Genomic DNA, 23691 nt, shown 5'->3' on the forward strand with positions numbered 1-23691 from the left:
AGAAATCCCTGCAATATCAATGCATATCACCTATTAATTAGCTATACTTGAAATTTAAGTCCCTCTTGTAATTGACCATATTAATGGCAGCAAAGGATGCCTACAGTTTCGACAACCTAAGACACAGGTCACGTGCAAGAAAGATGAGACCAATTTTAATTTACATTTCAGAAAATTCAGGGTCGGCATTTCCACCTCTCAAAAAGTGTGAAGATAATATGAAACATTACATAGATGTAGACATACAGGCACATATACTGTGTGTGAGTGTATATACATATACATAAACCCTTTGAAAGTTCACTTTATAGAGAACCCATTATGATCAAAATTGGAGGAATACTTAAGCAGATACGAATAAAAAGCAAATGGGAATTGAAGTCTCTAATTTCTAGGCCATCCTAATTTTATTGATTCAAGACACAGAGAATGTGAGACGTGCAAAGCAACGGGCAAGGAGCTGCAGGATTATAGGAGAAATTATTTTAATAATAACAGCACCAGGCTAATTACTATATAGATACTATATGTCACATACATATGCATTTATATATATCAGAGAAATATAGCAAGCCTGAAAAGTAAGTGTGGAGCTTTTCCTAAATTCTATTTTTTCTGATTACAGAAATAATACATTTTAAAAACAGAAAATGTGGGCTTCCCTAGTGGCGCAGTGGTTGGGAGTCCGCCTACTGATGCAGGGGACACGGGTTCATGCCCCGGTCCAGGAGGATCCCACATGCCGCGGAGCGGCTGGGCCCGTAAGCCATGGCCACTGAGCCTGCGTGTCTGGAGCCTGTGCTCCGCAGCAGGAGAGGCCGCAACAGTGAGAGGCCCACGTACCACAAAAATAATAATAATAATAATAAACAAAAAAACAACAGAAAATGTAAAGCAAGAATAAAATTTACTCATAATCCCACCACCCAGAGACACGCACTGTTAATATTCTATATATTCACATATATTATAAACACAGGCATTCCCTTTGAGAATGTTTTCTTTGAATATAACAATAATACTAACAGCTAACATTTATTCAGCACTTCCTATGTTCTAGGCATTATTCTAAGTGTATTACTGTATTATTTTACTCAGTCCTTACATCAACCTTGTGAAGTCGGTACTATCTATCGTCATCTCCATTTTACAGATGGGAAAACTGAGGCAGAGAGTGGTTAAGTAACTAAAGTCACATATATCACATAAGCATTATTTTACAAAAATATGATCATAATTTGCATGGTGTTTCATAACCTAAACTTTTTCCCATGTCAATAATTAATACACATGTCATTTTAATGACTGGATGGTTTTCTGGTGTATGGATGTACATTTTGCCCAATCCCTTACTTTTGAACATTCAGGTTGTTTAAGCTTGGGGAGGGGGGCAGTTGTTGTTTTGCTATTATAAACAACTTGGCAAGGCCCATTGAGGTTGATATTAGCTCCATTTTACAAATGAGCACAAGGGGGTTCCACAAAGTTAAATAGCCTGTCCAAGGTAACAGAGAGGGTCAGTGAATCACTGGGCCTTTCTGTCACTCTGATGCCTATGCATTAGCTCCTTCTACTTTCCTGCCCACTCCTTAAGGCATTTACATGCTAATGGACGAGAGAAGTTGTCAACCATAGTTCTGAGGCAGAATGAAATCAATCCTCTGTAAAACTGGAGAACTGGAATGGTAGGCTGAAAAATGCCCCCCCCAAGACATGTCCCCATCCTAATCCCTGGAACCTGCAAATGATACCTTATGGCAAAAGGGTCTTTAACATGTGATCGAGTTCATAAGGGTCTCAAGATGAAGAGATCATCCTGGATTATCGAGGTGGGCCCTAAACGTCATCACATATGTCCTTATAAGAAAAAGGCAGAGGGAGATTTGACACGACCAAATAGCGGGCCATGCAACTCACAGAGGCAGAGACTAGAGTGATGCAGCCACAAGCCAGGGAATGCTGGCAGCGACCAGAGCTGAGAGAGGCAAGGAACGGAACTTGCCCTAAATCCTCCAGAGGGAATGTGGCCCACTGATACTGATTTTGGACTTCCGGCCTCCAGAACTATAAGAGAATCAATTCGTGGTTTTTAAGCCACCGAGTTGGTGGTCATTTTTTATGACAGTCACAGGAAAGCAATACAAGTAGCAGGAGGCTATGGGCCTATAGAAGGAGCAACTTGCTCCAAATGTGGGGGGGTGAGGGATGGCCATTTGACCTAAGCCCTGCAGGACAGACAGGGTTCCCTTTAGCAGGCAAGGGGCTGGAAGGGCATTCTAGGAAGAGGAGTCAGCATGTGCGAAGGCATGGAGATGAGAAAGTTTAGAGTGTGTTTGGGGAGCAGTAATGGTCTGGCACAGCTAGAGAACAGGTGACAGGAAGGAATGTGGTGGGAGAAGAGAATTCAAAAATGGGATGGGCCTCCTGGTAGACAGGAAGGAACAGGAAGGCCTGCTAGGAAATCTGGGTGCTCATTTCCAGTAATGTGGAGCCAGTGCAGATAGAATTGGTATTTTTATGGGTTTGGGGATTTTGTGATTTTCCCTCATCCTTTCCTGAGAGGCAGCAGAATGGTGGGTCAGTTTCTAGCTATTTCAAGACAATAACTGCTTTGCTTACTGTCAAGATGGTCCACTCTGATACGTCATACCCCTGGGGACATGTGGACAAGATTGTGCCTAAATGATTTCTCCAGGGTGGGGCAAGAACCGTGACAGTGAGGTAGACCTATTCCATTCCACCTGGTGTCAACTGGGAGGACACTCGTGCCCCCCAGGAGACACTCTGAAATGTCCCTGGTTGCTCTGAAATGTGCACAGCCTCTGCCAACTCATCACCCCAAGAAAGCAAAATCCTCCATTAAGTTGAGCCGCAGGAACTTTGCTTGTCTCTCCTGAGGAAGGTTTCACTTTTGAAAGGTCTACTAAGCCAAAGGCCACTCTTTCCCAATAAAACCCAGCACACACACACACGCACACACACACACAAAGTGACGTATACTGGGCTCTGGAGTGGTAATTATATCATTTCTTAAACTCTTCATTCTTATTCCGCAGACAGAATCTCCGCTTCTCTTAGTTGGAACTAAATACAAAGCCAGGACATTTTAGGGGACAACCTTGCCAGATGTGTAGCTCCACAGCATTCCCTTAGCATCCAGGCCATTGGATTTCCAGAAAAGGCACCCAGCCATCACTAGCTCAGGCCTCTGGAATTTTCCATCCTTGTCTAAAGAAAAGGTTTAAAACAATAAACACAGTGACGGCCCTGTCCCCCAGAGAACACTTTATGACCAAACACAGAGGAGAGAGGGAAGGGAGAGGTGAGAAAAAGATGAGAAGGGGTGAGTGAGAGAGTGCCCACCGTGGAAGGAAGTTTCCAGAGCACAGGGCTGGTGACACTGGAGCCAAATATGCAGAAGCTTTTCCTGGAAGGTCACAGTGCAGAGAGGTGAGGGCCGCCAGGGGCAGCAGGTGAGGACAATCAGAATGAGGGGAGAACAGTCAGGGGTCAGTGGAAGGTGGAAGGAGAAAGAAAGAAATTTGGTAGGGAGAGCACAAAGTCAGCTAAAGGAATCCTGCCCCAGTGGGTGCCTCGCTCAGAGCAAGTCTCGAGGCCTTGGAGGGGCAGCCTCCACGGCCCCCATGCCTGTCTAGCAGGGTTTGCTGCCTTGAGAAATACGGATCTGGAATAGGTGTGAACTGTTGCCCTTCTTCTACCGGAAAGATGGAAGAAGTGAGGGCTGGCCAACCCTTGAGTCCCAAAAGAAATCTGGCCTCTACAGGTTTCCGGCGGTCCCAAGTCTTAAACCCCCAAGTCAGAGAATTGGGTTCCAACTAACACATATGGTGGAGAACTACACAGAACTGTCCTCCACATTCCTTAACTAATTAATTTGGGGTCTTGAGTTATGCGAGTTGACAGGGTGCACTGCCACCATCCCACACAAAACTGTTCCATTTACCTAGCACAATTTCTACAGGGGTGGATTTCTTCCTGTCTGAATCTAAAACTATACTGCTACCCTCATTAAATATTGTTAATGTTTTCATCTCTGGTCTCTTGGTCTATTATAATGAGGGGAAAAAATCCCTTCCTTCCATCTTAACTTATTTTTATCCTTTAGTTTCCTCAGATTAAGTCCTTGTCTTCCCTTCCCCCACCCCACCCCCATCCTTGCCCTAAGTAGATCCAATGTATTAAAAAGAAATCAGTAGAAATAGATTCTTTGCTTCAATTCAAGCAACAGTTCTAAAAGCATTTCCCTTGGGATTTTAGCATGACCCGAAGGAAAGTATTTCTCTTTTCCTTCAGCTAAGGCAGCTTGCTATCTCCCATAGCTCAGCATGCCTCTCCCCTCCCCCCACCTCTCTCTCTCTCTCTCTCTCTCTCTCTCTCTCTCTCTCTCTCTCTCTTCTAGCTCACTCTCAAAGACATTTGCTTTCTAGTTTCTTCTGGTATATACCACACTCCCAGAGGTTCCAGAGTCCTGAGGCATCAACTCTGTCACGAAGGTCATTGATCCAATGCCTACTATCCCTGAGCCATGAAGTTCAGATGAGGGCCAGTGAAAAAGGAAAAAACCTCAAACCAGAAAGGAGTAACTCAGTAAAATAATATGAAATAAACTGTAACAAAATAAGCCAGGTTGAAGGGCAAGAGCCTGTAACATAAAGAAAATGCAGCTTGGTGCTTTGTGACCACCTAGAGGGGTGGGATAGGGAGGGTGGGTGAGAGGGAGACGCAAGAGGGAAGAGATATGGGGACATATGTATATGTATAACTGATTCACTTTGTAATAAAGCAGAAGCTAACACACCATTGTGAAGCAATTATACTCCAATAAAGATGTAAAAAATATTAAAAAAATTTTTTAAAGAAAATGAACATCAGTTTCTAAAGAAGATTTAAATAGGATTACAGTTAATACCTTTTCACATCCTAGAGATTAGTAGTATCTAAATACATTAGAAAAAATTTTAAGATAATTCCACTGCAAACATCTGAATTTTTTAATTGAGTTGGCTTATAAGGAGAATTGGAACTATTTTCCTATTGAGGAGAAAAGAAAGGAAGACTGGAACAGGAGAAAGTGAAGATGGTTAATGTATATTTTGTCAGTACAGATTTTTAAACAAAATCTGGGGAGTTCCCAACCTTTTACAAAATGTTTTTCACTACATTTCAGCCAGTTATCCAAGGGTCTGGAAAAAGATATGCCCGGCCTCGGAGAAATATAGCCATGGCCAATTAGAAGTGATGTAAAAATAGAAAATGCAATCCACATCGATGATAGAGTGCTTCTTCAGGGCAGTAGGCTCTGTGCCATCAGCTTATCATGGATATTGTCATGGCCAGTGTGAGGAGGGCTGGTGCAGATGTGATCAGCCAGCAAGCTTTTGTGGTGTGTGTCTCTAAGATGGCAGTGACTGAACTTGGTGAATGAGACAGGAAGTTTCAATTTCTCTCTCAATTGAAATCATCATGAAGACAGAAGGAATCAGAGAGCTTTTCCAGTCCTTCTCTCTGCTTCTTGAATCATGTGTTTTAGAAACCCATTTCTGGGAAAGGGTCTGCCAATTACCTTGAAAATGCAGGAGGGCCATGCCCAGTCTAACCTGACCTTCAGGATGGGTGAAGTGTCTCTCACACAGGACACATGAGAGGTGTCTTGGGGCTTGTCAGCCAAAGAGTTATCCTCTCTGATGTGAAACCATCCTTTTCTCTTTTCAATACACACCCCCACCCCCTTACCTCTTTACTCTTTAGCTGAGGGTGGAAAATTCCATAGGCCTGAACTGGCTAAGTGCCTGCCAAGTGTCTGGCCAGCTTGTATCTTGAAACACCTCAAGTCTGAAAGCAGTGCCCACTTACAAGAACTCCAGACTGAGGGACTTTTGTGTGGGAAAAATTTTTTTTAATCATGAAGAATTTAAGAAAACATCCAAATTGAAACTGCAGACTGCAAACTTATATTGCTTTCTTTCAGCCAAAATTCTCAAAAGGGTTTGTGCTTCCTCATTCTTATTCTGTGAAGACTTTTGCACCTGGCTCACAGTTTGCCAGTCTATCAGACCCGTGTTCCTCCTCCACCACAAGGTCAGTATCCATGCTGGAAAGCCATGTGACCCTAGAATTCCACCGTTCTTCAACCTCCAGCAATGGTTTCCCAAAGCTGTCCACTTCTTAATCCCTGGAATTTGTGACTACGTTATATTACATAGCAAAGGGATTTTGCAGATGTAATCAAGTTAAGGATTTTGAGATGGGGAGATTATCCTAACTAATTATCCTGGTGGGACCAAGGTAATCAATCATAAGAGTCCTTCTAAGTGAGGGAGGGAGGAAGGAAGGAAGGCAGAAGAGTCAGAATCAGAGAAGGAGATGTGATGACAGAAGCAGTGTCAGTATGATACGATGTGAGAAAGACTTGACCAGACATTGCTGGCTTGAAGATGGAGGAAGGGGCCACAGGCCAAGGAATGCAGGCAGCCTCTAGAAGCTGTAAAATGCACGGTAACAGATTCTCCCCTAGAGCTTCTGGGAGGGAGTGAGGACTTACAGACACCTTGGCGTTAGCCCACTTAAAACCGTTTCAGACTTCCAACCTCCAGAACTGTGAGTTTAGTAAATCTGTGTTGTTTTGAGACACTAAGTTTGTGGCAATGTGTCATAGTGGCCACAGGAAACTAACAGGCCATGCATCTAGTGCAATTCTCAGCAGGGTCACTGCTGGAACTCCTCATCTCAAGTACTCTGCCTTTTCTGAGTTCTCTAAGCAGACACCCAGCGTGTTAAGCTCAAGCTGCTGTGCAGTCATGGTGAGTGTAGGACAGTCCTCCTCAGGACCAGCAACAAGACGAGAACTCTCCTAAAGGAGCTGGGCAATTGGCCGGCAAACCAAGGCAGAGGGTTAGATATGGGGTAGGGGGTCAAGACAAGGACACAGTGACTGGGACAGTGACACGAGGGGACAAGGAAGAAGATAAAACCCAGTGACCGGAAATGGATTTTACAGACCGGGCAGAACCAGTAGCCTAGGGGACTTAAGGCCCAGATCCGCAGCTCTGAATACGAGTCTTCTGATGTCCCCTGCTTAGGCCCTGACTAGTCTCTGGGCCTGGGGCGGTGCCGGGCTAGCAGAGGAAGCCGGTCGGGGGGCGGGGGGGGGGAGCTGGGTCTCTATCGCAGAACTGAGGTGACAAAGCCCTATGGAATTCTCCTCCGGCTCTCCCGGTGAGAATTCTGCCAGACCCCGTTTCACTTTGTTTGGAAGGCGAAGACAGAGGCAGAGCTCCTCTGTAAGCAGTCACGCAGGTCACTAGCAGTGGAGGAGCGATTCTCCCTTGGGGTCAGGTTAGCAGGGAGAAACTTCTTAGCTCCACAGGCAATAGAGCATGATCTAAACACTCTTCTGGCCAGAAGGAGAGCTGCGGGCGCCTATGAGCTTTCAAATAACCGTTTTGTTCAACTTTCGCAACAGTTGATTGAGAGCCCTCCTGGATTTAAGTGCTTTCTTGGTGGTAAGTTAGTCAACTTAGAAGGTGGTATTCCCTCCTTCTGGTCTCTAGGAAACCATTTAATGGACCGAAGCCTTCGGAACTTGTTAACCTATGAAAATAAACTGGTTTTGCCAACCACACTGTTCCACTCACGCCATGAACATTGACAACAGGTCCTGTAAGACATAAAGCTGGCAGTTTCTCAAGTGGGAAAACTACACGGCTAATATAAAAGGCATGGAGAGAAATATATATGTTGTTATTTTTGGACGGCACTAACCTGCTTGAAAAAAATCATAAAAACAGTTCCCTGAAAATGATCCCAGGTACCTTGGCAGAGCCAGTGTTCTGGAGACTTTTTTCCCCCATATAGTTAGTCAAATAGCAAAGAAAGGAAGGACGGCCAATTGCCAACAGTTCTCAAAATCCTTAGGCTGACTTTGGCAAGGAAGAATCTATACTGATCTTGCCCACATTTCTCAATGACAACCCCACCCCTCTTTTCTTCTGTCCTCACCTCCTACTTTCCTGCTACAGAGACCTAAGCTTGTTTAGAAATAAACACTGTTTCCCAATAGGAGGAGATCATCACCAAAACCACACAAAGAGAGCTTCCTCCTTCTATTGTGGAATCTGGCCCAGGAGCTAGTGCTTCTTTACCTGATTATGCCAAAGAAATTGAGACACCCGGAGTTCATTACCTGTTCTGTCATTTAGCAAACTTGGGTGGTCTACAGCCTGCCTCACTTGAAACCATGCCTCTGTTTCCCCACTGAAGGGAGACAGGTGATGACAATGCAGGATGCGTTTCACAGTGACCTGGTAGAACATGCGAGGTCAGAGGCATAACAGCATCTTTAACTCATCATAAGATCGGGGCTGTAAAAATACAAGGTCTTGTCATTGTCCAACCACCATTTCGTACAAAGGCATTCCCCAGCCTCCTGACACACTTTGTTGAAGCACTTCAAATAAAGATGTTCTGTCTCAGAAGCTCAGAAGAACATTTGACTTCTTAGTTAAATCTCACCCAGTCAAATCTTTTAGTCACTATGGAAAGCAACAGGAGGGGAAAGCTGAAGTATCAGAATACCTTCAAACATTTCTCTGCAGCTTGAAACATATACAGTCCAACATAAGCTGTCGAGAAAGGCCAAAATACAACTTCCTGTCAACGATAAACTCAATGAGCAATAAAAATAAGGTGTTAAAGAATGGCAGGAAATCATTAATAGCGAATTTTGGCGTGATTGTGCGACGCTGTGCGTAGATAGTAGGTCAACCTCATGTCCCTGGAACAGTTGGCATATTTTCCACGGTACTAACTACACTGGAAACCTGCACGCACTATTCCTAATTGGACTCATCCTGCTACCACAAAACCAGGATAGCTGGACAGAGAAGTATATTAATTTCTTAGAAGACCTGTAAGCTTAAAATGTTCCCACTAAAATACATGTTTCCAAAATACATCTCTAAAAAGGCACTTGAATGTCAACAGTCATTTGATTCTTTTTAAAGGAAGGATTAATGAGTAAAAGGCATGTCAATAAAGTTTTGAGAGGGAAAAGAAAGAGCGTTCAAGTTCTATTCTTCCATACAGAGCCCAATGCTCCTCTATGCATGCTTTTGGAGAAACCACGCTGAACAGACTGTCATAAGTTCCCCAGACCAGAGGACCTCCTCCCAGGCACAGGATGGGGTGTTCCTCCCCACTAGACGACTAGTCTTCCCACTCACTCATCTGACTAGTCTGAAGGCAAGAACTGCCAAAGACCCAGAGCCCCAGCTCACATCCACTGGGCTCTTCGATATGATCCAGTCCGCCTGGGAATGGCTGCTCCCCAGGACCTCATGGGCAGCCAGCTTATTCTGCCAAGAAGGGTATGATTCTTGGCTCAGCCATGTATGTGGCTCCCCACTTGGGGCATGATCTGGAGCAGGGAAATAAAAAAGCAATGGTACCTGCTTCCCTTCTACCCGTCTACTTTTGTCGGTTGATGTGTCACACATACACAGAAGACTTCTGCACACCATCAAGCCCGGGAATAAGCATACGAGCTAACAGTTGTCCAGTGCCTTCCGCGGGCCAAGCCCCGGTCCCCAGTGCTTTGCATGCAACTCGTGGAAGCCTTTCCACAAACCCACGAGAGGGTTACCGAGGCACAGAAGGTGAAATAACTGGCCCAAGGTCACCCAGTTAGTAAGCAGCTGAGCTGGACTTTGAACCCGGGCAGTGAGTTTCCAGAGCCCAGTGTGCTCTACTAAGCTCGAGTCACAGACAACGGAGCTGAATGAGACTGTCCCTTTGCCCCAGTTCCTGCTCTGGGAGCCTCCAGGGTGTGGCCCTGCAAGAATCGGAAAGGCATCTGGCTCTGGGTTGATATAAGCGACAGGTCAACATTACGCATGGACCCCTCTGCACTCCTGACAAAAGCTAAAGGAAACTAAGATATCTAAACCCCAAACAGAGAGGTATCATAAAACTACCATTAGGATTTACAGAAAAGGGGAAACAGCTCTCGTGCTTTCTCCCACCTGTGGTTTCTGGCCTTCCCTCTGTGTTTAAAAAAAAAAAAAAAAAGGAAGAAAAGAAAAAAGAAAACAAACAGAAAAACTAATAATTTTTCAACATGCCTACTGATCATTTTATGTCTCAGAAGAAAGCAAAAGCAGGGAGGTGAATGACTCCTCTGAACGGAATTCCTGCAAACAAGCCTGGGGGGCGGGGCGGCTCCCGAGGTGCAGCTCTGGGGGTCTGGGAAGGCAGCAGCCCACAGAGGTCAGGTCAAGGAATGTCAAGGGGAGTTACACATGTACACTGTATGTGAATTTCTCAGAGTGTCAGGCGCTGTCATTTACTTTCCCCATTCCCATAAAAAAAAAAAGGCCTCTGTAGCCCAGTAAATGAGGGAAATGCCAAAGGCCTCATTTAACATTGTTGAACCCAGAAAGGACCAACGTCTTGAGAAAACGTTAAGGACCACAAAAAAGACCATGAGGGGGCGGGGGCCGGGCAGAAATGATGTAACTAACTGAAGATAGAAGCAGCACCAATCACTAGCCTCCTGCCGCTCCCATCGTCTCTATTTCACACTCATTTGCATACATCCCATCTCCCTTCCAGGCTTGTGAGTCCCTCAAGGGCAGGAAACACGCTAGCCAGCCTCTTCAGGCACCTGGGGAAGGAGGCTGGTCAGGCTGAACCCTGGGACGGGAAGCTGCCCAGGGGGTGACCTAACTTCCCATGAAGCCTGCCTGGGGAGGCCGTTCCTCCCCCACCCCCACCCCCCGCCCTGCCTCCCACTTCCCTAACCACCCCCAAAGGTGCAAAGCTCTTCAATCAGCTAATCTCGCCTCGCCTGCCCGGCTGCTCAGCCCTGGCTCTTCCGCCCCCTCCTGATCCCATCTGGAACGCTTTCTTCTCTGCCCTCAAGAACCCTAGTCTTTTGCCAGAACACAACACTAGAGGCTCAGCCTTTCCCCGGAATGTTCTCTCCACCGCCCTAACTGTAACTTGGCTTTGCCCTGACGACCCTCTCTAGGAGAGGCCGTCCATTTGCTTCTCCCTTCCCCTCTCGTGGAACACACTGACCCTCCTGGTCACCTGGGCTGACAAACCTCAGTCATCTTGACTCCACCTCCCCCCACCTTCCTCCCAATTCTTCCTTCCCCCCTCTACTCCCTCTTCAAGGATCACTAAATCCTGCTGATTTTATCACTTCTCCTACTTCTTCCGCCTTATCTCCATTGTCACTGCCTCAGCTAAGCCACTGTTGTCCCTCTCCGGAACCATATAGCTATATTTTACCCAGTTACCTGGTCTCCAGGCACCCAACACCTGGTCCATCCTATATATTGTTTCCATGTATTTCCCGCTGTGAGCGGCACTGGGAATAGACAGGAACACACAGCCCCTGCCTTCTTGGCTCATATTCAGAATGGGTATGAAATATTGCCCCCTTCTTCACTGTAATCTGTGATAGACCCTTCTAGAATACTTTTTTTACTAGATCTCTCCTTAACTTTTATGAATCACTTATACATCAGACGCTTTCCAAATATTACCTTCTTTGACCCCCACGAGAACTCCACAAGGTCAGTACAACTATTTATTATCCCCATTTCACAGATGGGGAAAACAAGATCTCGTTACTTGCTTCGGTTCACAATGCAAGCCGGTGACAGAGGGTGGAGTCAAGCCCAGGTCTGACTCTTGAGCCTGGGCTCTGGCTCCCACATTTTGAGGAGGACACTGAAACCTTGGCAAGGAGCCCAAACAAGATGATCGTGATGGTGAAGCATCTTGAAACCAAGTCACATGAGGAAGGAAGGAAAGAAATGAAGGCTCTTTGGCTTTGGGAAGAGTGCATTTTAAAATGCCATGGTGGCTGTCTCCAAATATTTGAAGGGTTGCCATGTGAAAGAGGAAGCAAACATATTCTGTGCGGCTCCAAATGGCAGAGCTTGGCCTAGCCTAGTGGTGGAACTTACAGAGAACAAATTTCAGCGCAAGAGCCGTTTCTAACCCAGCCCTCTATTGGGCGGAGAGCGTTTAAGGAGAAGCTAGGCATCGTTTGTCAGGGCTTGTAGGGGGGACATTCCTGCCTTGAGTAGGCAAGTGGTCTAGATCTGCGTTTCTGTGCACATCAAAGTCACCTTGGGTTGTTTTTAAAAATACAGATGCCTGGCCCCAGCCCAGACTTATCGAAACAGAATCTTAGGGGTAGAGACCGTTAGTGTGAGAATTACAAACCAGGAAATAAGTCTGTAAGAAGGTTCACTCAAATCCTCAAAAGAAGAAATACAAATGGCTAATCAACGTATGCCAACCTGGTCAACTTCAAGACTAATCAAAGGAATGCAAATTAGAACGGTGATATGCCGTTTACTGCCTACCAGATTGCAAAGGTTAAAAAATATTAATTACCGGTGTTGGCATGGGAGGGGGCAAAAGGAACACTCACACTTTCTGGTGACGGAAGGGCAAATGTCAATAACTTTCTGCAGAGCAATTTAACAGCAGGTTTAAAGGAACTGTTAATGCTAAGAATGTGTCTAATGTTTGAGCAAAGCAATTCCAATGCTAGAAATTTATCCTAGAGGGACAGTCTAGCATGTTTGAAAACGCCTGCTCAGAGATGTTCATTCAAATTCATGTTTATACCAGAGCTGTCCTGAAGAACTTTCTGCAGTGATGGAAATGTTGTCTCTGGGCTGTCCTATGCGGGCCAGCCACTAGGCACACATGGCTCTTGGGCACTTGAACTGTGGCAAGGGCAATTTAGGAGCTGGTTTTTAAATTTTTTAAATTAATTTTAATTTTTTGATTAATTCAAACGTAAATGTAAATAGCCACAGGTGGCCAGTAGCTACTGTACTGGAGAGCTCATGTTTATAACTCCTCAAAATTAGAACTTCTCAAGACATCAAACAATAAAGGATGATTAACCTATGGTCCACCCACAGTGGAACTTTTGGCAGTCGTTAAACATGATTATGCAGATTTGTATCACTGACGTGAAGAAATGTTCATAAGATATGGCTAAGTGAAATAATTATTTACAAGTTTGTATGATAAATTTGTTTAACATGCTCGGCTTGGAAAACAAATTCTATTCAGTACTATTTGGTGCTTCAAAGAGGGTTGGGCAAGGAGGCCTCTCCAGCTTCACAGCAACCTCTGCACTGGGCTGGCTGACAGATCCTTCCTTCTCCAAACCTGGAGGAGCCAACAGGAGCAGTAAGACTATTTCATGCTTAGTCGCCCACACTCTGGGTCAGTGCATGCAGAGCCCAGCTAAGTCTCTGAACTGCAGACTCGCGGGCAAAGCCCGTTGCAACTGGCTTTATTCTACCGTGTAAGTTGTTTTGTCCTCCATTAAGTACTTTCCACAAATTCCCCTGCGAAGTGGGAGCAGGGGAGCCGATTCATTTTCAGGCCTTCCCGAAATGCAAACCTAAGGAACACTCCTTGCAGAGGTGGTAGTGTTGCGGGGTGGGGGCGGTGTCAACAGCTGAAGACCCTGTTTGGCCATTCTCAGCTCTTGGAGAGCTTTTCTCCACTGGCTTTGTTATATGCCGTCTGGCCAGGCGCCAGCCAGGGGGCCGTGCATGCATCGCCCTGCCTCAAGGGGCTACAACCCATAATATCTAGCCACTCTTTCCTGATCCTTTGGCGCACAAGGAATTGAGGGTAAATTCAGCAGCAGCAAGCCAACGGTATTTAAACACCTACTAGGCGACCTTCCCAGGCTGACACAAGGACTCCTCCCAAGGGCAGCCAGAATACAACGGGTTTATCAAATGCCTTTGTTCCCCCAGAGGCACGAAGAGCTACATCCTGAATTATAACAAAAACAGCGCTGAAACTCTGCATTTTAAAATGTGTATAGATGTAAGCACTTCTCAGTTAATCACAGACACTCTCAGGTTATAATATTCCTCCCCAAGTCTCTCTTGAGAAATCTCTGCCAGTGGTTAATTCTGTAATTATCCCTTTGCCTGGGTTAAAATTGTCTTTCATTAAAAAAAAAATGCAGCAACAAAACGGTCTTTCTCTATCTGCTCCATTATATAGTTAATAGATTTGAGGAAGTACTGATAGCTGAATGAAGGTTTGAATACACAACTACATGCTATATATAGCCCAGGCCTTCTGAATTTTTCAAACAGTGAACAAAACTGAATGATGTTAGCAACATGCCAAAAAGGGTATATTGTTAAAAAAAGAAACCACCTAAACAGGAAATTCTGTATATTTGTTCAGCTTGGTGGGTTTTCCAAGTTCTAGTGAAAGATACACCACAGGAAAGCTTGCTCTGTGGCAGGAATGACTCCATATTGAAATCTAATGAAAATGTGACTCCATATTGAAGCTCTAACTTGAATGTCCTGGGTTTACAGCAGCAAGTGTAAATCCTACCTCAGCTGTCCCTAATAAACATTTTGGGTCTTGAATCAGACGTTATGATGGCAGCTGCAATGTGGTCCACTCACTCTCCAGCCACCCATGGCTTTGCTAACTTTGGTTGACGAGCTCTTGGTGTCAGAAAAGCAGGGGCCAAGAAAGAGAGCCATTTAGGAGAGTACACTCCATTTAAGACTATTTCCTTATCTCTTAATTGACTGAACTGCTTCAAAATAGCATTCAGTAAGGAGCTATGAATAAGCTAAAACTGATTTATGTACATAATCTGGGAGTCCTCTTGACAAACACATACACACAGACCCAACCCAGGTTGGAACTAATGGAAACAAATGAAGATAAAGTCATCCACACTCACTCATAATTTTAGGGCATCTAGGATTGTGCCTTGCACGTTGCAGGGGCTCAACAGATATAGATTCAGATTCCTAGAATCGGTTCTCCCCACCTCCCAAAATCTCAGTGTGGACTACATACCAGAGTAGTAAATAAATATCATTCCTGTGCCTTGCCTGGTAAAAGAAATCTGTGGCCTTGGTCCCAAGTAAGCTAGGTTGGCGGTATCTCTCAGAAGAGTCTCCTCCCACTAACATTTTTTTGTGCCAGAGAGTCAATGATTAGGAAGGCACCTGTGTTACCCCAAATTCTTTTTCAAACCCAAAACCCTGGACAAGAACGCTACTGTCAACTTTACGCTGCTGAGGGTGGCAGGTCAAATGCTGGTCAAATCCCAGTGGAGGTTTGCTGAGTCCCATTTATTCTCTTGAGACCATCTGTCCAATTCACAGGCTCCCTTCACACGATGTGGTAGAGGGCCAGGCACCCCTGCTAAGCGAGGTTTTCTTTCTTCCTGAATTTAGGAAAGCGTTTCCTGTGCTAGGGAGACTGAATCAGTTGTTAACAATCACCCGAGATGAGAGCCCTGGTATAAATTCCCTACCCACAGCTTGCCTTCCTCTCCTAACTGGCTGTGATGACAATCGAGATTCCAATCTGACCCCAACAGGACCTCATTCTAAAATCAGTGAGACACACAATAAGCCAAGTCCATTAAAACAACATTAAAGGTCTGGGGTTTTAGCTCTGCTAAACAGCAGGATTAAACTTCCAAGGGTCCAGCTACGATAGAGAGATTTCTTTAAAGTCATTTGGCTTTGCACAGTTGTAGCTATTAGGGATCAGATCTTTATCTCAAAGGTACATATTTTACCTTTGATCCTCCTCCAGAACTCCCACTAATGTCAACTTTCTCCACTGTTGAGATCAGGCCCCTGGCCTCCCTTTAATGTTGGTTTTATCGCAGATTCTACAAGATCAACAGAAAAATTACAAGGAAAAGCTGTGAAGTTCCCTTCCGATGATAAGTTGTTTTAACAAAAAGAGCTCACTCTTAATGGTGAAATTTAAACGCAGCAGACGACTCGCCGTAAGGTAGAGAGCATGGAGAGAGACAAAAACGAACAAACAAAAAAACCAAAGCAACAAAACAAATGCTAATTAACCAGTCTGACTGCTTATTTAGGTTTTGACTACTGGTCCAGGAAATTGGCAACGAGTGTCTTGGAAACAGGAGAAGGAGCAAGTGCCCGTTAGGACCCGTCCGTTGCGCTCCAGAGTCAGACAATCCGAATGAGGCTGAGGGTGCGATGGAAAGGCTCCCAGGAGGTCAGCGCGCTTTCCAATGCCCATCCCCCAGCCGTGAGCGGTGGGGCTCTGAGCCCAGGTCCTCCATCCCTGGACTGGCGCACACCATCTTCCCCCAAACCCCCATAGCCCCATCTCCTTGCCTCTGGGGTGCTCTCGGGTCGCAGGGGACACCCTCGCCCTGCGGCTGCAGACCCCGCGCCCACACGCCCCGGAAACCCGTTGTCTCCAATCCCCTCCCTCCGCGGTAGCAGCAGCGGCGGCGGCGGCAGCTGCACCCCTTTCTACACCCATCACCACCCTCTCCCCAGTAGCAGGAGGAAGTCGCTGTGCTTCCTCTGTTCTCACCGCCCGCCGGAGCTTGGGCACCCGGGGCTTTTTGGGTGGGGTTCTTTTTTTGTGTACACGGTGTGTGTGTGTGCGCGCGCGATTGTGTGTATGTGCGAAACGGGCATCGCATCCTTCCGCCTAGGCTGCCTCAGGTGCGGGCAGCAGGGACTCTGGAGCTCGTCGCGCCCGGGTCGCCGGCTCTTTGTGCCGGGTCTAGGGCAGCGCGGGGTCCGCTCTCGAACTCACACCCCCGGCCGGGGCCCCGGTTCCGAGCCCCCGACGGCCCGTCGGCGTCCAGCCCGTGCGGGGCAGCTGGGCAGCCGCGGCGCTGTCAGCGGGCGCCTGGGACTCGGACCCCGGCGAGCGGCGGCCGAGGCGAAAACTTACTGAAACGGAGAAAGAGTGCGGAGCGCACCGGCCGGCCGCCGCCGCCGCCGTCCCCGTCCCGGCCCCGCGCGCGCGCGCGCGGGAAGCCACCCGATCGCTCTCGCCCGGAGCGCGTCCCCCGGGACGCCCCGTCCCCCGGCCACTCACCAGCACTACGGAGCCCCGCACGGCCTCCGACACGCTCTGCCGGAGCTCGGCCGCCGTGCCGGGCTTGCTGAGCCGCTTGGTGAATTTGCGCACTTCGGCCATGGCAGCGGCGGGAAGGTCTCGGCTGGCGTGTTCACTGCCCCGGGCCGGGGCGGCCGCGGCCGCTGCTGCTCCAAGTGTTTACACGCCGGCCAGCCACATCGCAGCTTGGCGGCGGCGCGTCTCCCGCTGCTCCTCCCTCCCGCCCTCCGCTGCCCCTCCCTCTTTCCCTCCTTCCCTTCCTCGCTCGCTCGCCGTCCAGCCCCACGGCGGCGGCCGCTCCCTCCCCTAGAGAGCCCGTGCTCCGTGCGCGAGCAGCCCGAGGAGGAGGGTGTGTCTGGCGAGGAAGGGTGTGTGGAGGGGGAGGTTGCACTGGAGGGGGGACGAGGGTCACGAGGGAAGAGGGGGGAAGTGGCAACCGCTCGGGCTCCGCCCGCAGCTGATATTGCTGGTGCAGCCGCCTCCGGGAGGGGAGGTCTGGTTGCTTCATTTTCGTTTGTGTGTATTTGGGGGCGGGGAGGGGGGAACGACACGAAATGTCTCCAAGTGTGCGGCGCGCTCTACCCCAGCGCTCCTTTCCCGCCCCGGAGGCTGCAGTGCCCGCAGGAGGGCTGGGGAACTCTCGCGTCCCCCGACCCCGCAAGCCCCCAGGACCGGGGCGGCGAGGGGCTGCGCAACAACGTGGAGCAGCCGCCTATTGTGTGCTCCGCCCGCGAGGGGTCGAGCCGATGTCGCTGTCGAAGGAGGGAGAGCGGGTTTTCCGGCCAAAGCGACTCGCCTGGGTCCTCTGCTGCCCACACTGTTTTCTTACCCATCGATCCTCCTCACGTGGGAAGGGTCGGGGGGGGGGGGCAACCCCAGGAGGGAGCGGGCTTCTGGGACTGGAAACTTGCTGTGGGCGAGCCCACCCCTCCATCCCCAGCAGGGCAGGGGAGAGCTGGGTGGTGGGGCCTGAGCCTGTGGCAGGTTGTCTAGTTCTGTAGAGACTGGGCGGTGCGGGGGCAGGCGGGCTGGGAAGGCCATTACCTGGAGTCTGGAGGATTTACCGGTCTTCTAGAAGCTTTTACACATCCTGCTATCGCCTCTCCATTTCCTACTCCTTTCCTTATCCTCTTCACCTTCCAAGAAATTGTTTCCCAAGAATCAAAGAACATCTTCTAACTAGATGTAAAATAAACGTGCTTAAGACAGAAATAAGGATGTGAATCTTGAAGTACTAGTGACCCTGTAAAACCTCCCCAAGTGCAAAGTGAGAGGCTCTGCTAACCGCGGGAATTTTCTGTCTGGTTACTTAATGTGTTAAGAGTTTGAAAATGGCCAAAAATTTCTGGGGAGCCATGCAGCCCTTCTAAGCGGGTTCCTACCACTGCCATGAGGGCACTTTGCCCACTTTTTACCATCTTCAAAGACCAAGCAGTCACACCTATGTATAGGACTTTGTTATGAAAACAAGGGCATGGTTGATGGTTTCTGTGAATCCAGAAAAGGCCAAATCTCTTAGCAGCATGTCTATTTCAGCAGCCATCACATTAATCCCAGTAAAGCACAGACAAAGGTTCCAGAGGGCTTGGGACCCGGAAGTCCTCTGAAGGCAGAAGCCATGTGTCACCCATCTTGGCTTTGCACAGAGCGTATGTATATAAAATGTGTTAATTGTTGAATGTAGGTGGATCAGCCCGAATTCACGCCTCACTTCCGTGAGTGCCTGTGTGGCCCGCCCTGTTGGTTACCTCCAGAAAAGCCATAACACTTTTTCCTTGCTAAGAGAGCCCAGATTTGCTTCTGGCATGGAGCAGAGCCAGGGGGCTTAGGGAAGACAGACCCAGCTGCAGGTGATGAATTATGACTGGTTAAAAAGAAAATCATGATAATCTCACTCTACTAAAGGAATGGTCTTAACTCCATTCAGTTTGGGCCCATGCGATAGAAAAGAGAAGTGTGGGAGGAGAGCTCCTGAGTTTCTCCACCTTTTAAAAAAGAGCTGTGCAGAGAGACCTCTGCTCCCCCTCCTCCCTGAGAGGGGTCTTTTCTGGTGACGCATCTGCCCTTGGCAGCCATTTTGCAACCACATGGGAAGTCCAGGACCATCGCAGAGGGGCCAATCCAGAATTCAGACAGCATTGAACCATTGAACCAACCCTACCTAGTACTGCCTACCTCTGAGAAAAGTAAACCCTTATAGTTTATGCAACTTTTAGTTGAATATTCTGTTTCTTTCAGCCAAAAGCATCTTTACTACTACATACTCTATTGTAGCCATTAAAAGTACACAGGGTTGAACAAGACAGGCAAGGTCGCTCATCTGGTGGAGCTTACGTTCTAGTGCAAGCAAATGAACATGTTAATTTCAGAAAGCAAGAAATACTATGTGGAGGATTAAGTTAAGGTATAGGATAGAGAGTACTTGGAGTTGGAGACCTAATTTAGAAGAGAAGGTCAAGGAAGTCTTCTTGGAGGAGGTGAAAATTGAGTGAGTCTTGAAGGAAAAGAAACAGCCAGCAGAGATCAGGAGGTAGTGCACTCCAGGTAGAAGGAATGACAGGTACAAAGGTGTGGAGATGGGGGCAGACTTAGTGTGTTCAAAGCCACAAAAAAAAAAGGGCCAGCATGGTTGAAGCATAGAGGGAAGAGAAGTAGTAGGAGATGGAATCGGAGAAGAAGGCAATTTCTACAGAGCCTTGTGAGCCATCGGAAGCACATGTCACACGGATGGTATGCAAACACCATCTGGTCATTAGTAGGCTCCATGCTTATTCTTGAGACTGTAGGTTTCACTTTTTTTGCTTTAAGGCTTCTGTTTAATTACATAAACATTGAGCGTTGTGCTATGCACCGAGGGACGATGTAGGATGAATTAAATACACTGTCCATTCCCTTCAGGAAAAAAAGAGTCCTGTAGAGAATGTATTTATGATACAAGGAAGTATGTGATAAAGACCATACTTGAGGTAAAGTGGGAGATCGCAAAATCACATCTGATTAGGGCCTACTGAAGGCTTCCTGTAGGAGGGGGCGTTTGAGTTTGACCTTGAAGCTGAGTGGGATTTGGACATGACTACACTCACATAGCAAAGGGAAATTGTAGAGGCAATCCTACAGCTTCCAACAGAGCATTTTATTGGGTGATTTCTTTTCCACATTTGTTAAATATCTTTGATTTCATCACAAATTTACTTATCCTAATGTTTAATTTAATTTAATTTAATGTTAACCCTATCCTAATTGAACTTGAGATTCAAGTATTAGAAATGCCATAGAGCTCTTTGACCTAGAAATTCCACTTCTGTGAATCAATGCCAAATAAAAACTCTCACATGTGAACTGAGATGCCTGCATAAAGATACTCATTGTAGCAATGTTAATAATAGCAAACTATTAGAAACAACCTAAATACCATCCATAAGGGACTACTTTATCCTCAATTTCTAGATCAGTGCCTGGCACATAGTAGGTGCTCAAAAAATATTTGTGAGTGAATGAATGAATGCATGGATATAACATGATTCATTCATACTAAGGAATTCTCTACAGCTATTAAGAAAGAATGAGATATATATGGATGTACTTACATGGAAAAACTCCAAAAAATACTGATAAAAAGCAAGTTGCAGAACAATTCTACTTGTGGAAAAAAATAATATTTGTGTATGTGTATCTATATCCCTACACATGAGCTAACCGGGGGGAGGGGGCTTATGGGTGGGACATGGGAGTGGAGAGCAAGAGGACTTTCACATTTTATCATCTAAATGCTGCAGATTCTCAAATTTATATTTCCAGCTTCAACCCCAGACTTGTATATCTAATTCATCATCCCTACATGGATGTCTAATAGATACCTCAATTAAGCATGCCCAAAACCTAACTCCTATTCTTTCTCCGCAAATCTACTCCTTCTATAATTTCCTCTATCTCAGTATATGATAGTTCTTTTCTAGTTGCTCAGGCCAAAAACCTTAGAGTCATCTCTTATTTCTTACACACCCCACATCTAATCTAACAGTGAATCCTGTTGACTCTGCCTTCCAAATACATTCAAGAGGGAATTCCCTGGCAGTCCAGTGGTTAGGGCTCTGCGCTTCCACTGCAGGGGGCACGGGTTTGATCCCTGGTCGGGGAACTAAAATCCTGCATGCCCCGCAGTGTGGCCAAAAAAAAAAAAAAAAACTTTCAAGGTCCAAAGACTTCTCCCATCTCTACCAATACCACCCTAGTCCCAGCCACCAGCATCTCTTGCCTAGATTATTTCAGTGGCCTCTCAATTGACACCCCACCCCCACCCCCGCATTCCCCCTTGCCCTGCTACAATCTATTTGTAACATACCAGCCAGTGATTCTAATCAGTCCCCCCGCCCAGTTTGTGGTTAGAGTGACCTACAAGATCCAAAGTATTACTTATCTCTTGCCGTGTAACAAATTACCCCCAAATGTGGCCCCTTAAGAGAACACACACTTGTTATCTCACATTTTCTGTGGATCAGAAATCTGAGCATGGCTTAGCTGGGTCCCCCAGATCAGGATCTCTCACTAGGCTGTGATCGGGGCATTGGTTGAGGTCTCACTCATCTCAAGGTTCAAGTGGGTCAGGATCTCTTGCTAAGCTCGATCAGTGGTTATTGGCAGGATCTGGATCCTCACAAGTTGCTTGACTGAAGACCTCAGTTCCTCGCTGGCAGTTGGCCACAGGCTGCCTTCAGCTCCTTGCCACATGGGCTTGTCCATAGGGAGTTTATAACATGGAAGCTGGCTTCATCAAAGTGAGCCAATGAGAGAACAAGAGACTACCAGCAAGTAGAAGCCACAGCCTTTAAGAACCTAATCTTGGAAGTGACACACCTTCAGTTTTGCTGGCTTCTATTCATTAGATCCAGCCCACAATCAAGGGAAAGGGTTACACAAGGGCGTTAGCACCAGGAGGTGGGGACCATTGGGGGCCATGTCAGAAGCTGCCTGTCACAGTCTAGACCACCTGTCCTACTACATCTCCTTTCCCATAACTCTCTGATCTCATCTCCTGCTAATCCTCCCCCTTGTACTCTATGCTGGAGCCAGGCCTCCTTGTGATTTCTTGAAATGGCGGGCATTGCCCATCATCAGAGCTTCATCACTTATTATTCCCTCTACCTGGAAGGCTCCTCCCCACATAGCTTCATTGCTTTACTCCCTCACTCCTTTGGATCGTGCCCAGCGTCACCTTCTCAGTTAGGCCTCCCTTGACCTCCTTGTTTAAAACGGTAACCCTCCCTCCTATCTAACTTACCCTTCTTTATTTTTCTCCAAAGCACTATCACCATTTGATGTGCTATATATGTATTTACATAGTTATTTTGTTTGTCGTCTGTCTTCTACATTAAAATTTAAGTTCCATGAGGGCAGGACATTTTGTCTGCTTTGTTCACTGTTCTAGCTTCAATGCTTAGGGCAGCACTGTCCAATAGAAATACAATACAAGCCACATATGTAATTTTAAATTTACTAGCAGCCACATTAAAATTCAGTAAAAAGAAGGTGGTGAAATTAATTTTAATGGTGTATTTTCTTTGACCCAAAATGCTATCATTTCAACATGAAATCTATATACAGGCAGACCTGCTTTTATTGTGCTTTGCATATACTGCATGTTTTATCAATTGAAGTTTTGTTTGCTTCAGACGAATCTACTGGCACCATTTTTCCAACAACATTTGCTCACTTTGTGTCTCTGTGTCACATTTTGGTAATTCTCGCAATATTTCAAACTTTTTCTATTTGTTATTATGATCTATGATCAGTGATCTTTGATGTTACTATTGCAAGAAGATTACAACTCGCTGAAGGCTCAGATGATGGTTGGCATCTTTTGACAATAAAGTACTTTTTAATTAAGGTATGTACAATTTTTTAAAATATTTATTTATTTATTTATTTAGCTGTGCCGGGTCTTAGTTGTAGCACGCGGGATCTTCGTTGCCGCATTCAGGATCTTCGTTGCAGCATTAGATGTCATGTTATTGCACACTTAATAGACTGCAGTATAGTATAAACATGACTTTTATATGCATTGGAAAACCGAAAAATTCGTGCGAGTCGCTTTATTGCCATATTTGCTTTATTGCAGTGGTCTGGAACCAAACCCACAATATCTCTGAGGTATGCCTGTAAAAATTATTGATGAGATTCTTTTTTACTTTTTTTTTCATAGTAAGTCTTCAAAATCCAGGCTTCACCCTTAGATTGTTCAGATGCTAAATTTTCGTCAGAAATCCATGATCTGTATTTAGATTCATAGTATTAGTTGAAAGAGTAGATTCACACATCCAACTTGTTTAAAAGTTTTCCAATAACTGTATTGCATATCAGTTTTTATATTTCAGTATGCATTAATTAAAATTAAATAAAATTACAAATTCAGTTCTTCAGTCACACAATCCCCATTTCACATGCTCAATAGCCACGTGTGGCTAGTGGCTACTAAGTTGGACAAGGCAGGCCTAGAACAGTGCCCAGCACATCAGGGTCACTCAATAATTAATTAAAATATCCAAATGTATTGTGTAAGGCTTTTCCAAAGAGAAGATATTTATGGTTAGTTGGAGAAGACAAATAAAGCAAAACGAAAGCAATCATGATGCCATGCCCACTTCTCTGGGTCACTGAGGCCTTTGTAACAAGCAAACTGTAATTGCAGAGAGCTGTAGAGACTCCAAAGCATGTTTATATCCATTAGCTCTTGCA

At 46.3% G+C, this 23691-nt stretch overlaps 1 protein-coding gene across 2 annotated transcripts in view; it reads right to left on the bottom strand.

Annotated features, from left to right (window-relative positions):
- DOCK11 (dedicator of cytokinesis 11) overlaps nt 1–17160 on the bottom strand; it is a 190216-nt gene extending 173056 nt beyond the window's left edge. For both annotated transcript variants that reach the window (XM_081221679.1, XM_081221678.1), the window contains exon 1: nt 16939–17160. In XM_081221679.1, coding sequence (XP_081077805.1) covers nt 16939–17040 — 102 coding nt within the window. In that variant the 5' untranslated portion in view covers nt 17041–17160. The remainder of the gene's footprint in view (nt 1–16938) is intronic.
- Between the last annotated feature and the right edge of the window lie 6531 nt (nt 17161–23691).

The sequence above is a fragment of the Mesoplodon bidens genome (genome assembly GCF_964165515.1).
Source record: "Mesoplodon bidens genome assembly, chromosome: X".
Classification (NCBI taxonomy): Eukaryota; Metazoa; Chordata; class Mammalia; order Artiodactyla; family Ziphiidae; genus Mesoplodon; species Mesoplodon bidens.